General features: G+C 38.2%; 1 protein-coding gene across 5 annotated transcripts in view; it reads left to right on the plus strand.

Moving 5' to 3' along the window:
• The window catches only part of RAD9B (RAD9 checkpoint clamp component B), a 49,025-nt gene that overhangs the window by 4,639 nt on the left and 28,696 nt on the right, over positions 1-15,690 (plus strand). For all 5 annotated transcript variants that reach the window (XM_046639768.1, XM_046639764.1, XM_046639765.1 and 2 more), the window contains exons 5-9: positions 4,717-4,816; positions 8,562-8,668; positions 14,022-14,128; positions 14,212-14,276; positions 15,098-15,220. In XM_046639768.1, coding sequence (XP_046495724.1) covers positions 4,717-4,816; positions 8,562-8,668; positions 14,022-14,128; positions 14,212-14,276; positions 15,098-15,220 — 502 coding nt within the window. The remainder of the gene's footprint in view (positions 1-4,716; positions 4,817-8,561; positions 8,669-14,021; positions 14,129-14,211; positions 14,277-15,097; positions 15,221-15,690) is intronic.

Consider the following 15,690-nt stretch of genomic DNA (forward strand, 5'->3'; position numbering starts at 1 on the left):
ATATTCCTTATTTTTTCAGTACAAAATATCAACGATTTAACGTTATTTTTTGCCTTCTTTGACTTTTAGTTCGTATAATAGCAGAATCCTGTAAAGAGCGTGATTAAAAGCACAGCAAGCCTTGACATCGCACAGATTTGGGCGTGGATTCTTCTATACTTCCTATACTTCTTACTAGCTTTGTGAGAGTACATAAGCTTTCTGAACTTTCATTTTCTTTTCTGTAAAATGGGGGTAATCTTATCTACCCTCGTGTTCCAGGGTTGTTAACATGAGGATGAAGCGAAATCACATGTGAAGCACATAGCATGGTGCCTGACACAGATGGAGCACTAAGTAGTCAGGGCCTGCTATCATTACAGTTTTCCTCATCCCTTATTTCCAGCTAGATTTTGAAGAACCAGCTTTTTGATTTCTTAAGTGTCTCTCAAGTGGCTTGATTAGTGTCCAGTACATATTTGTGATTGGTTGATACTTAATATCTTTTGTAGGGAAGTTGTATGAGTTAGGTTGCTTTAATTGCAAGTAACAAAAGACAATAACTAGAAAATCGAACGCAAAGTGGCTTAAACAATAAGGAGGAATACTGGCTCACGTAAATGAAAAGTTCACAATTAAGTCATGGGTGTGGTTCTATCCAGCCTGCAGCAGCTGCTGCCTCTTTTCCTTCTTTTTAAAATTCTCTCAGCTCTGCTTTCTTCCATGTGATTTATCCCAAGGCCAGCTTCTCTTATAAACTTTTAACCATAAGGTGACTTCTAGCAGCAGCTGGGGCTACATGCCTGCTGTTTTACATCCAGGGGAAGTGAGAGCCTTACCTCATACATCCATTAAACAAAAGTGTTTGACTTTCCTCTGATTGGACCAACCTAAACTAATCCTGGTGGCCAGGGGAATGCCATTCTCTGTCTTGGCTTATTGCCATATCTGGACCAAATTCAACTGCAGGAGGATAAGATTACATCAGCTGGTTTATACCAGTGAGGGCCCACCGGTGATGCTGGAAGTGCAGTCAGTCCCACCCAAACGTCATGGCTGCCACACAATAGGGAAGGGATGGCTCAGGAAGGAAGGGAGAAGCAGGGAATAAATGCTGCTATAGTAATTGGGATAAATAGTTATACTTTCCAAAACTGTATGTCCTCAGCAAATTATGCTTGCGATTTTACATTTATAATCTGTTGGAGAAACATTGTTCAAATTTAGTTAAGAAAAATCACCTGGGCAGAGGTATCCAGTAAGCTGCTAGAAATATGTATTTGGAATTTGGGAAGAAATTAAGGATAGTGAAGTAAATTTGGCTCTCTTCTTGATAGAAAACAATTGCAAAAATACGAGCTACTATGAAGGACTAACTTCTCTGAATCTAACCATAAACAATTTCTAATACGATGATTTCTTAGCATCTACTAAGATGCTAAGATGATTATTTAGCATCTGCTAATAGGAAAAAAAGGATGATTTATATCATCAAGAACCAAGATTCATCTGAAATATTTATCTGCCTATTTATAATTTCACCAATTCGCCATATTTTTTTTGCGCTGGCCCCAGAGTTGTGAAAAATGAGTCAGTGAGTTGTCCCTGAAGAACACACTCTGATATAAACCACCTGCTGATAAGTTCAGGGCTCAAGGAGACAGGTCTCCGACAGAGAGGGGCTTCCACTTGAGGAGTGCGTTGGGCTATTGAGTGAAAATAAAACTCTGATTCATACACGTATATTAATGAAATGATATCAGGAGGCAGGATTCCCTCTTCAAGCTTTTAAGTTTTTGCAAAAGGACATTCTACAGATGTGCAAATGACTTTAAACTCACTTAACAGTGAACTTGAAGGTTCTGGGGGAATATTTGGATAACTCATAAGATTTTTGAAGTATCATTGGTCTCTGAAATTCCAAACTCCACAAATGTAACATCTCCAAAATAATGGTTATTCCTTAGCTGTACCTTTTCGAGTTTGAAAGAGTTCTCTGGACCCGCTGAGGGAGGTTGCAAATTGAGCTTATGAAGTGGCAAGCAGAATTCTGCCATAGCATCCATGGCCGGGAGCAGATGGTATAATGCACTGCCACGCAAAGTGTTCCATGGGCTGGCTGCTGGGCCCCAAACTGTTTGTTACTGGTCTGTGAGAAGATAAGGAGCTTACGCCAGAATTTAAGTCGAGCACATTACTAACTGTTCTCTTTACTTCTGCTGTTTTGTTTTTGTTTTCTTTTTTTAATAATAAGACTTTCTCGGTGAAAGAAGTAAATTCTGATGAAAACTCCTTATCTCATTACAGCCCAGTACTTTGTGCAGCACTAGGTAAAGTTAATAAATGACACAGAAAGAAAACAGGACTTCTAAATTATTATCCCATTTGCATCCTATCAAGGAAAATTATTATTAAATGGGAAGACTAGAAAAACCACAGTGAAGAGATACATCAAGCTGAATTGCTTTAAAAAGGGTACAATGGATGTCTTTGGGCAAGAGATTTCAAGGAAAGAAAGGGGAAGAGGAAAGGCTTTTTCTGGGGAGTGGCATCACATCGGGGGAAGTGTCCAGTAGCAGAAATGGGAAGGCGTCCAATGATGAGGGAGCAGTGTGATCAAAGGTGTAGGCCGTGTTTAGTGTGTGTTGATAAGGAAGAAGGGGAAGGAAGCCAGTAGCAAGAAAAGGAGCATGGGATGACAAAGAAATCAGATATGTCTCAGCTTGGATGTCCTCGGCAATGCCACTACTCACCTGAGTCAGATACTTGTTATAGAGGTATGATTCTGCTTGTATGTGCGTGGGCTGTTTCTGAAGAATACCTAAGAAACTGGTAACAGTAGTTGCTTCTGTGGAGGGTTCTGGGGTGTCAGGAGTCAGGGGTTTGGGTGGCTTACTTTACATTGTCTATCCTTTGGTATCTTTTGAATTTTATACCATGGGCACCTATTATATGTCACTCCAAAAGTAACTTGAAAATATTTTCTTTCAAATAGGTAAAATATGTCAGTTTTTGAGTTTCGTGTCTTCCCAAAATAGCAGCCACAGTAATCCCTTTAAAATAGGTCATATTATGTCATTCTAGTGCTCAAAACTCTCAAAAAGCTCCCCATTTTATCCAGGGTAAAAGCCAAAGATCTTACAATGGCTCTGTGATTAGGAAGCCCGGCGTGCTTCCTACTTGGGCACTGTGGTCTGCTGCTTCTGCCAGACAGCCTCCTGCTCCAGAGGGCACACGGCTTGCTCTTTCACCTCCTGCAGGCCTTTGCTCATGTGACATCTTCTCCATGAGGTCTTCCTTGACCTTGCTGTTTAAAATTGCTGCCCACCACCGCTGGTAGTCCCCCGTCCCCTTGTGGCTTTCCTTTTTTCCTGTGGCACTTATCACTATGTGCCATACCAGTTGTTTTACTTATTTGTTTTCTTATTGTCTGTCTCCTCTCACTAGAACGTAAGCTCTGTGAAGATAGAGAGTTTTGTTTTTTGCTGGTTCACATTTCCTGAAATAGTCCCCGTGTGGTAGATTACAAAAACAAATGCTCATATATTATTTGCAGCCCCTTCCTTCAGAAGCTGGAGTCTGTTTCCCCACTTTGAATCTGGGCCGGCCTTGCACTTCTGTGATAACAGTAGAGTGCAGTGGAAGTGATACTGTGTGAGTTCCAGGCCGAGGCTCAAGAGGCTTGTCAGCTTCCACTGTTGAACTAAGAAGCTCCCCATCAGCTTGAGCACAAGCACAGCACAGTGTAGACTCCTGGAAGGTTAGGGAGCATGTGGCAAGAGGTCTCTGCCAGCCCAGCTGGCCCAGTTTGCCCCGCTGAGACCTCAGACTTGAAAGTCAGACCAAGATGATCCAGCCACAGCTAAACCAGCCTAAACCAGAACAACTCAGCTGAATTATGAAAAATAACAAGTGTTTGTTATTTTGAAACACTAAATTTTGGAGTGGTTTGTTATCCAGCAAAAGCTAACTGATACAACCTTGTACATAGTAGGTGCACAGTAAGTATTCATGAAATTAATAAACGTTGCTGTTGTTATTGACTCAGTGAAAAAAAAATTAGTTGAGAAATGTTGTTTCTAGTGAGCCCTTTTGATTCCTACTACAACATTATTATGCTGTAGAAACTTATTGCCCAGCTGGATTTTATTTCATGAGCTCTATATTCAAACTTAGATTCAAATTCTAGCTATACTTGTTAAAACAGCATAGCCTTGAAAAGTCATTTAGCTTCACCGAGCTATAGTTTCCTTTTCTGAGGTTAAGTACCTGCTCCACAGGGCTATTGTGAGGCTCAGAGGCAATGTATGTAAAATGTACACTGCAGTTGCTGGCAAACGGGGCCATAGCCGTTATTGCTACACACTCCTCTCCTCCTCCTCTCAGAGGAAAAGAATTCACAGACCAGATATCCAGTACTGAGAGAGAATCAGAGATGTATGATCTGTCATGGGTAATCACTATTTTATACACAATTTATGAAATTACCTGTATTTCAAAACAGTGTGGGAATTCTACTGCCTGATTGGTCAGAGGGTATGACATGTTGCATGGTGTCCACCAGGGAGCGATAAACACATTCATTAAGGAATAGTGCTGCTCTAAGCTGTGTGTACCTGCCAGATATTAAATGTTGCTTTAATTTTATTGTTTTAACTTGGCTGTGAAACTTACAGACTTTCTAATGTGTTAATTTTGTACATAAAATTATTAACAAGTTGCTTTATTCTTTTTAAGGTATTAAAAGGACTCACAATGTGTGTTTTCAAGAAAGTCAGCCTTTGCAAGTTATTTTTGAAAAGAGTACATGTTCTAATACACTAATGATTCAACCAAGGTAATGAGTTCTCTGTTGTTTATTTTCCTTTTCTGAATATATTATGGTCACAGAGTAAAGAATTAATGCCCTAGAGCTTTTAAATCAGTTACTTTTTTTTAAAAAGCTCCCACTGGACTTGGAGAAATCACCTTACAGGATCTTGAGAAAGATAATAGTAGATAATGACTGTCTAATGGTAGCAATAATAATTTAGTGGCTAGTAAAGTTCTAAAAATGTCCCATCAGTGGCTTTCTATATCAAGTGATATTGAGAGAAAAATATTATCTAATAATACTTTGCATTTATATGGTGCCTTCTGTCTGAGTCTTAAAACACACAGGATGAGGAAATTTTAACATTTTTGATATGAACTGATTTTATCTCTAAGTGTTTGCATTTTTTTCTCGAGAGAATGAGTGAGGCATATTTGTCAGTGTAGGGCACCCAATTTTTCAGTTAAGGTGTAGCGTTAAACATAATTACTTTCTGAGCCTAAAGATATTTTATCCTTATTGTTTTTTAAATTACAAAAGTAATACATGCTCCTTACAGTATATTTAAAATTTATAGAAGAGCACAAAGATAAAAAATGAAAGTCTTTCTCCTCTACCTGCCCCTGTATCCCACATGGTGGGGTAACATCTATTAACAACTTGGTGTATATCCTTCTAGATCTTCTACTTATAACCAATCTCTTTGTAACTCTCCCTCTCCCTATAGCTATGGATATCTCTTCCTTTCCCCCTCTTTCACCCTCTCTCTCAAATTTATATCACATACTGCATACATACTTATACATAGTTTTTTCAAAGAAAATGTCCTAGTATTCTTATTGTTTGGCAAATTGCTTTTTTTAGTTTCTATGTCAGTTCAGTTAAATCAATATTATTATTTTTAATGATTGCATATTTTTTCATTGTATAACTGAGCCATAATTTCCAACTTTTTGCTATCACAAACAATGCTGCTAGTAGTACATAGGATGGTGTATCAGTTACTTATTTCTGTGGAGCAAATTTCTCCAAAACTGAGAGCTTTAAAAATCCAGACATTGTTACTTCATAGTAATAAGTACAGTTTAGCTGGGTACTTCAGGCTCCAGGTCTCTCCTGAGGTTAAAGTCAAGCTGGCGGCCAGGGCTGTAGGCTCATCTGAAGGCTGGACTTGGGAGGGTTCACTCCCAAGCTTGCTGACGCTGTTACAAGGCCTCAGAAGACCAACTTCCAAGCTCACTCCTGTGGCTGCTGGTAGGCCTCAGTTCCTCACCATGCAGCCCTCTCTCTAGGCTGCCTGGATCTCCTCACAGCCTGGCAGCTGGTAATCAGAGAGAGAAAGAGACAGAGAGAACTCCCAAGAAGGAAGCCATAGTCTTTTTGTAACGTAATCTCAGAATGACATTTCCTGGTGCCTGCCATTTCTCTTTGTCCAGCCTACACTTGAGGGGAGGGAATTATATAAGGGGGTGAATACTAGGAGGTGGGGATCATTGGGGGCCATCTTATTGTTTGCCTAACACAGATTGAGCCCTAGAAATGAAATTGCTGGGTCAAAGGCTTAGACAAATTTTAAATTTGCATACATACTGGCTACCAAATTGCTATCTGAAAAGTTTGTACCAATTTACATTTCCACCAAAAGTGTAAGGAGACCCCTTCCAAGTAAAGGATATGATCAATCTTTAAAAATTTTGCCAGTCTGGGGCTGGCTCCGTGGCTGAGTGGTTAAGTTTGCACGCTCTGCTACGGCGGCCCAGGGTTCGGATCCTGGGCGTGGACAAGGCACCGCTCGTCAGGCCACGTTGAGGCGGCGTCCCACATCCCACAACTAGAAGGACCTGCAACTAAGATATACAACTATGTACAGGGGAAGTTTGGGGAGATAAAGCAGGGAAAAAAAAAAAAGATTGGCAACAGTTGTTAGCCCAGGTGCCAATCTTAAAAAAAAAAAAAAATATTTTGCCAATCTGATAGGTAGAAAATGGTATTATTAGATGCTCTTTATTGTCATGTTTATTCAAAGGAGTTTAAGCATCACCATATATTTATTAGCAATTTATATTTTTATTCCTTTTTGAATTGCACATTCATGTTGTCATTTTTTGTATCAGGTTATTTGATATCTTGTACAACACCTCCCCATTAACACTGGAAATGTTCCCAAATGAATTTGGTAGGTGTTCCTGACATTTTGGCATCAAGAAACAGTGCTGAGCTAATGTCTAGCATCAGGTTAACACCAACATTACATAAATTCTAAGGATCTCACTGTTATCTAACAGCACCTCAATTTTAAAAGTAGCCCATGGGGCCAGCCCCGTGGCCAAGTGGTTCAGTTCATGTGCTCCGCTTTGGCGGCCCAGGGTTTTGCCAGTTCAGATCCTGGGCATGGACATGGCGCCGCTCATCAAGCCCTGCTGAGGTGGCATCCCACATGCCACAACTAGAAGGACCCACAACTAAAAATAGACAACTATGTACCAGGGGGCTTTGGGGAGAAAAAGGAAAAATAAAATCTTTGAAAGTAGCCCAAAACCTACAATGCAATAATAAAGAGATAAATAACCTAGCTAAAAAATGGGCAAAGGATTTGGATAGACATTTTTCCAAAGAAGATATACAAATGGGCAGCAAGCACATGAAAAGGTGTTCAGGGGCTGGCCCTGTGGCTGAGTGGTTAAGTTCTTGCACTCTGCTTCGGCAGCCCAGGGTTTCACCGGTTTGGATCTTGAGTGCAGACATGGCACTGCTCGTCAAGCCATGCTGAGGCAGCGTCCCACATGCCACAACTGGAATATACAACTGTGTACTGGGGGGCTGTGGGGATAAAAAAAGGAAAAATTTTAAAAAAATCTTAAAAAAAAAGAAAAGATGTTCAACATTATTAAGTCATTAGGGAAATGCAAATCAAACAACTTTAAATCTGATTTGTGCAGTATGTGAATATATTTCAAGAAAGCTCTTTCTAACAAGGGAGCCCAGATGAAAGGGCATTTGAGATATCAAGACAACCTTGAAAGTAATAGGTAATATCTAGGGCAAGTAACAAAGGGAAAGAGAATTTAGGCAGCAGGCTGCTTGTAAAGCTCTGCCCCTCAACTGGGTCTCCAGCATAGTTCACCCCAGTTCTATTTGAACAGCTCTGTTTTCTACTATCTCCCATAGGAGTATGATCTCGGGCTGTTTTTCTTTTGTTTTTTGGCTTTTTTTGAGGAAGATTAGCCCTGAGCTAACATCTGCCACCAATCCTCCTCCTTTTGCTGAGGAAGACTGGCCCTGAGCTAACATCTGTGCCCATCTTCCTCTACTTTATACGTGGGATGCCTGCCACAGCATGGCGTGCCAAGCGGTGCCATGTCTGCGCCTGGGATCCGAACCAATGAACCCCAGGCCACTGAAACAGAGCTTACGAACTTAACCACTATGCCGTTGGGTTGGCTGCTCAAATTTTTAAAAAAATATATTGGGTATATAAAAACATAGAATTAGAGACATTTTGTTCTAGTGTTTGGTTTATCCTGCAGTTTTCACATGTTTTACTAAGAATATATTTTACTATTCTCTTGGCTTTCAAATGAAGTGACAATTTTAAAATATACTAAAAATAAAGCAGTTCATATAGAAGAAAGAAGGTAGGTCTTTTGGGTAAATTTTTCTAAATCCAGGCGAACTAACCTATTTATTTCCATATTAGAGATTTGAGTCCTATTTAATAAGATTATTTCTATTCGTTTGCAAATAATGTAATTTTTTTCATTATTTATAGAGTGCTTGCTGAAGCAATTGTTCTTTTTACATCGAGTCAAGAGGAAGTTACTCTTGCCGTTACTCCATTCAATGTTTGCATTAAGAGTTCTAATGAGGAATCAATGGGTAAGGATTCTATCTGTCATGGTGTTTGATGGACTATTACTTCCTGGCTTTCTTGAATACTAAGTATACAGTAAATATTAGTGGCATAATATTTATTCTTGTTAAAAAAGCTCTAAGATGTAGAAAGATCATTAAAATTTTCAAGAGATCCAGGAAGGTTAACACAATCAGTAATTAAAAATGCTTGGCTTTGGGCCGGCCCAGTGGTGCAGCAGTTAAGTGCTCACGTTCCGCTTTGGCAGCCCGGGATTCACGGTTCAGATCCTGGGTGCGGACATGGCACCGCTTGGCACACCATGATGCAGTAGGCGTCCCACATATAAAGTAGAGGAAGACTGGCCCTGATCTAACCTCAGGGCCAGTCTTCCTCAAAAAAAAGAGGAGGATTGGGGGCAGATGTTAGCTCAGGGCTAATCTTCCTCAAAAAAAAAAAAAAAAACAACAAAGAAAAACTTGGCTTTGAGATTCAGGTTGTTTTAAAATTGGGAGAATGGTTACTGAGAAAAATATATTTTCAGTTAAGATTTTAAGGTCTCTTTCTCATCCTGTCATCCTTTGTGTTTAGCGTAAAGAAAAATTAAGAGGGCAGCAATGCAATTGAGATGATCTTTGACCACATAAGAATAAAAAGTTATAAAAAGTAACTTTGAATTAGAAATGTAAGGTATTCCAGGCTTAAGTTGAGTCAGATGACTTTTTTAGTGTTTAGTTTGTGCCAGGTTCTATTCTAAATGGTTTACATTTCTGGATTCATTTGATCTTCATAACAACTCTGTGATGCAAGTACTATTATTATCCCCGTTTTCCATATGAAGAAATTGGAGCACAGAGAAACTGAGTGACTTGTCTGGTGTCACACAGTAAGTGGTGGATTATGATCTGAATACACAGCTGGGCCCCAGGCCTCAGACTCGTTCCCGCTGTGCTATTATTGCTTCTCTCAGGTCTTGTGCAGCATTCTCTTTTGGCACTCAGGAGTGCATGATCTGGAAAATATATGCTTGGCTAGTGAAGAGTCTGTTTTATATTCCGTAATGCCATCTCAATAAAGATGCCGTTTGGTAACCAGGAGACACTGTCCCTCATGGGCAGTTTTCCAATGAGTACTTATAGTTATGGTTGACTGGGGACCCAATTGTTTAATTTTATTATTGAACTTACGCTATGCTACTACACTGGGAGTGACATGAGCCTTCTTGTTTGAGGTGAATATATGTGTAAGATATTGTTTGGTCCTTTTAAAAAATATATACCATTTATCCTTTGTCCTTACACTTATATAATTCATATTCATTGAAGAAAATTAAAAACAAAAAAAATCACCTGAAATCCCACTCTCCAGAGACAAGCACTTTTCATAGTTTGGCAACAGATGTTGGCTCAGGGTGAATCTTCCTCAGCAATAATAATAATAATAATAATAATAATAATAATGGCTTGGTACATCTTCTTCTATCCTTTAGACCTAACAACAGGAGATTGGTTGAGTGAAGGTAATGAAATACTATGAAGCTCTTAAAAGTAATGTTATATGTGTGTATGTACATTCCTTTCTCCCTGAGTGTGTATATCAGAGATGTTTGTTGAAGCTAATTTTGTAGGGAAAAACATAAAACACTGATACACACAAATAATTAGAAAAATGTACTTGTTGACATTTTATTCGATATATTATTGAATAGATTATAAAGTGGTATGCACAGTATAATCACATTTTCATTTTTAAAAATACACATAAAAATTGAATAAAATATTAGGAAACAAAATTCAGCACTTCATTAAGGAGATCCTATACCATGACCATGTGGGATTTATTCCAGAAATGCAAGGTTGGTTCAATATTAGCAAATCCAAGAAAATAAAACACTATATCAATAGATTTAAGGGGGCCGGCCCCGTGGCCGAGTGGTTAAGTTTGTGCACTCCACTTCAGTGACCCAGGGTTTCACCGGTTCAGATCCTGGGCATGGACATGGCGCCGCTCATCGGGTCATTTGGGGCGGTGTCCCACATGCCACAACTAAAAGGACCCACAACTAAAATATACAACTATATAGTGGGGGGATTTGTGGAGAAAAAGCAATAATAATTATAATAATAATAATAATAATAAAAAGATATGAATGAAAAAGAAAAAAGTATAGGTGAGTCAAAATTATATCTTTATATCATTCCCATTTGAAATTTTATTCTTATGTCAATTTAGATAAGAACTCTGGTATTTAACATAAACAGTTTGATTTACGTGAGGTGAATTTGTAGCAGATCCTAAATTGTTGAGGAGTTCAAGAGGAATGTATACTTTATTATAAATATCACATTGAATTTGTTTTTTAAACATAGCTATTTGAAAATAGTATAGAGATATGGGGGGATCATGTCGGGTAGGAGTACATTTTGATGGGGCATGGGAGACAAAAAATATCTTTTTTTCCTTCAAAATCATCATTCATTTTTAAAAACAGCTTTATTGAAATATAACTCAGATACCATACAATTGATTCACTTAGAGTGTACAAGTCAGTGATTTTTAGTATATTCAGAGTTGTGCAATCATTATCACAATCAATCTTAGAGCATTTAAGCATACCCATTAGCAGTCATTTCTCATTTCCTCCCAACCTCCAACCCACCCCGAGGCAACCACTAATCTACTTTCTGTCTCTATGAATTGTCTATTCTGGGGCATTTCATATATATGGAATCACGTAACATGTAGCCTTTTGTGTCTGGCTTCTTTCACTGAGGGTCGTCTTTTCAAGGTTGTTCCATGTAGTAGTATGTATCGGTATTACATTTCTTTTTACTGATGAATAATAATCCATTGTATGAATATGCCACATTTTATTTATCTGTTCATCATTTGATGGGCATTTTGGTTTCACTTTTTAGCTCTTATGAATAATGCTGCTATGAACATTCATGTACAAGTTTTTGCGTGAACATATGTTTTCATTCATCTTGGGTATATACTTAGGAGTGGAATTGCTGAGTCACACAATAACTCTATGTTTAATGTTTTGAAAAACTGCCAGACTGTTTTCCAAGGTGGGTATACCATTTTACATTCCCACCAGCAGTATGAGGGTTCTGATTTCTCCACACCCTCACCAATACTCTGTTATTGTTTGTCTTTTGGATTATAGCCATCCTAGTGGGTGTGAAGTGTTGTCTTCTTGTGGTTTTGATTTTCCTTTCCCTAATAACTAATGATATTGAGCATCTTTTTATGTGCTTATTGGTTATTTGTATATCTTCTTTGGAGAAATGTCTGATCAAATCCCTTGCTTGTTTTTCACTTGGGTTATTTGTCTTTTTATTGTTCTGAATACTAGCCCCCTATCATAAATATGATTTCAAATCTTTTCTCCCATTCTGTAGGTTGTCTTTTTGCTTTCTTGATGGTGTCCTTTGAAGCACAAAAGTTTTTTATTTTGATGGAGTCCAATTTATTTGTCTTTCTTTTGTCCCTTGTGCTTGTAGTGCATCAATCGTTTTTTAAATCATAAAAGAATATGTAATAAAGGAATAAAGCCCGTAATGTCTGTATCTTTGATTATCTTGGAATGTACATGTAGTGTTCTAAATGTAAGGCTTCATTATGACAATAGTTGTTGAGAAAAATGCAATAATCCCTTCTTGAATAGAAGACATAGAAGATAGGATTTACCTCTGTTTAAGGAAACATGATATGCAAAAGTCTACATTAAAAAATTGGAGAGCGTATTACTTAGGATTATCTCCAACTAGGAGTGACAGAAAACAAAATAAAATAATCGTGGTAGATGTGGTTACTCCACAATCATCAAGGCACCAGGTGTTTGTTTCTTGTTTCTCTGGTATCTTTAATAAGTGGCTTCTATTTCATAGTCCACACAGTCATAGCAGCATTATTCATAATAGCCACAGAGTGTCATCAACTTGTAAATGGATATGTAAAATGTGGCATATCCCTACAATTTAATATTATTCAGCAATAAAAAGGAATGGAGTACTGATAGATGCCGCAACATGGATGAGCCTTGAAAACATCATACTAGGAAGCCAGGCACAAAAGGCTACATATTGGATGATTCCATTTATACAAAATATCCAGAATAGTTAAATCCATGGAGACAGAAGCTAGATTAGTGGTTTCCAGAGGCTGGGAGGAGGGAGGAATGGGGAGTGATTGGTAATGGATGTGGGTTTTCTTTTTGAGGTGATCAGAATGTTCTGAAATTAGATAGTGTTAATGGTTGTACCACCTTATGAATGTACTAAAACCACTAAATTGTACACTTTAAAATGGTGAAAGTTATGGTATGTGATTATATCTCAATTTAAAATTTTTAAAATTCACTTTTTAAGCCATGTTTTATAATTTAGTGTGATACATCTATGTTATCTGTTAATCTCTTTTTAAAAAAAATTTAAAAGTTTTTTTTGCTGTGGAAGATTTGCCCTGAGCTAACATCCACTGCCGATCTTCCTCTTTTGTTTTTTGTATGTGACCCACCACCACAGCGTGGCCACTGACAGACGATGGGTGTAAGTCTGTGTTTGGGAACCGAACCTAGGCCGCCGAAGTGGAGCGTGCTAAACTTAACCACTAGGCAACTGGGTTCGTTAATATTTTTGAAACAAGATGGGGTATAATGAAATAAGTAAAACATAACTTTGTTATTATATGTAAACTATATTTATAAATAGTAGTTCCCTTTAATAGTACTAACAAAAATAAATTAGTTTTTATGGTATCCTGATTATTTAATTGCTTATAAGCCACTATGTTTTGGCATGGCTTAAAATAGTTTATTCTTCTCTCTCATGATTCTGTGGGTTGATGTGGCTCAGCTGGGAAGTTCTCACTTGGGGTCTCTCATGCAGTTGCAGGTAGTGGCAATCACCTGCAGGTCTGGAATCACCTGCAGACATCCAAGGTGGCACACTGACATGCCTGGTAATTGATGCTGGGCTGTTACCCAGAGTGCCTGCACATATGTGGCCTCTCCATTAACTTGGACTTCATATAGCAGGAACTCAGCTTGGTGTCTGAGTTCCAAGAGTGAGTGTTGCAGGATAGAGGAAGTGGACAGAGGATAGAGGAAGTGGAGGCTGCCAGTCTCTTAAGGCCTGGGCCCAGAAACCAGCACGAGGTCACTTCACCATATCCTAATGGGCAGAGCAGTCAGAGAGCCCACCCACTGAGATTCAAGGGGAGAGGATGTAGGCATAGACCCCATCTCTCAATGAAGGAATGTCAAAGAATTTGTGGCTATTTTTAACCTCACACTTAAGGTTATATTTTCATGTTAAAATTTAACAGATACCCCCGGAACTAATTTTGTTGTTTTCCTATAATATTGAACAGATTTGACCAGTTCTGTACACAGTGAGATGTTTGTTGGGCCAGATGAGTTTGACTTCTTTCAAATTGGAGTTGATACTGAAATAACATTTTGCTTCAAAGAATTGAAGGTAAACAAAATTTGTGTCAAATTAAAATTTTCACTGGTAGTTTTTAATAAAGATTTCATGTTTTTTTCTTCTTTTCCTTTCAGGGAATGCTGATATTTTCAGAAGCCACACATGCTCCTATATCCATTCATTTTGATTTTCCTGGAAAGTAGGTCCTTGGGAACTTTTCTGAGTTTGTTTTTATTTTCCTTTTGTCATATATTAATAATAAAATCCTTTGGATCACTTCAAAATTAATTCATACCTCAGGAATTCCTTAACTTTACTAGCAACACTCATCAAACGGAAATTTTGAAAGATGCCATAACATAGCAATTTTTAATTGGTAATTTGATGGAGAACGATATATTCTACAGAGTGAAAACATTTGTAAATTTGACATGGTGCTGAATAAATTGCCTAATTAGAAAATTATATATGGCTTAAACAAGTTAAATCTCTATGAAACTATGATACTTTATATGATATTTCAGAACTGAAATTTCAAATGAGATTGAGTTAGGATAGATGTGTTTTGTTTTGTTTTGTTTTTTTGAGGAAGATTAGCCCTGAGCTAAATCTGCCGCCAATCCTCCTCTTTTTGCTGAGGAAGGTTGGCCCTGAGCTAACATCCATGCCCATCTTCCTCTACTTTATATGTGGGATGCCTGCCACAGCATGGCTTGCCAAGCGGTGCCATGTCTGCACCTGGGATCTGAACCGGCGGACCCCGGGCCACCGAAGTGGAACGTGTGCACTTAACCACTGTGCCACTGGGCCGGCCCCAGGATAGATGTGTTTTATGAAATTGGATCTGATGATTTCTAAGGGCCCTCTGGCTCTTAGAACTGTGTTAATTTGTGAAAAAACATAAAGGACTTCTAGTTTTACTGTTTCTTTTTACTCCTGAATTAGTTGTCATTTTCTAATGTTTTCTCAATGCCCATCAGAAAACAAGTGTAATGTTTGCTCTGACTTTGCCTTTTTTAGACCTATGGCTCTAAGTATTGATGATATGTTACTGGAAGCTAACTTTATTTTGGCCACATTAGCTGATGAGCCAAGTAGAGCATCTTCTCCACAATCACTGTGTCTGTCACAGAAACGAAAAAGGTAAGGCCGTGTTTTAATGTCTTTATTGGTTGGGAAAAAGCCATTGCAATCTTATTCTGAAATAATGCAGTGGCATTCATTTAGGAAACAATTGAAGAGAAAAATATTAGAAGATGAGAAATTTTGATTGAATCAGGAAGAGCTATAGTAAGATCTAACTGTAACATAGAAATATCACCAATCTGGCACTAGATATTTGCTTTTTTTCCTTCTGATCAGAATTTAACCAGACTCTCTGGTTTATCTTTGTTGTTACCCAAAGCTCCGTTTTTAGTAGTTGCTTTTTAGGAGTGCTACAGTGTGGAAGTTCACAGGAGAGTCTGTGTTCACTACCTAGAACTCTCTTCTCAAACATGGGGACAGCTATTGTTTGTCTTTTGTCTCTTAAGTAACTTTTTTTTTTCTGGGTGGTGCTTCACTGTAAAAGTAAGATAAAGTTACTCTGGGAAATTTGGAAAATACAGAAAAGT

The sequence above is a fragment of the Equus quagga genome, chromosome 15 (assembly GCF_021613505.1).
Source record: "Equus quagga isolate Etosha38 chromosome 15, UCLA_HA_Equagga_1.0, whole genome shotgun sequence".
Taxonomy (NCBI): Eukaryota; Metazoa; Chordata; class Mammalia; order Perissodactyla; family Equidae; genus Equus; species Equus quagga.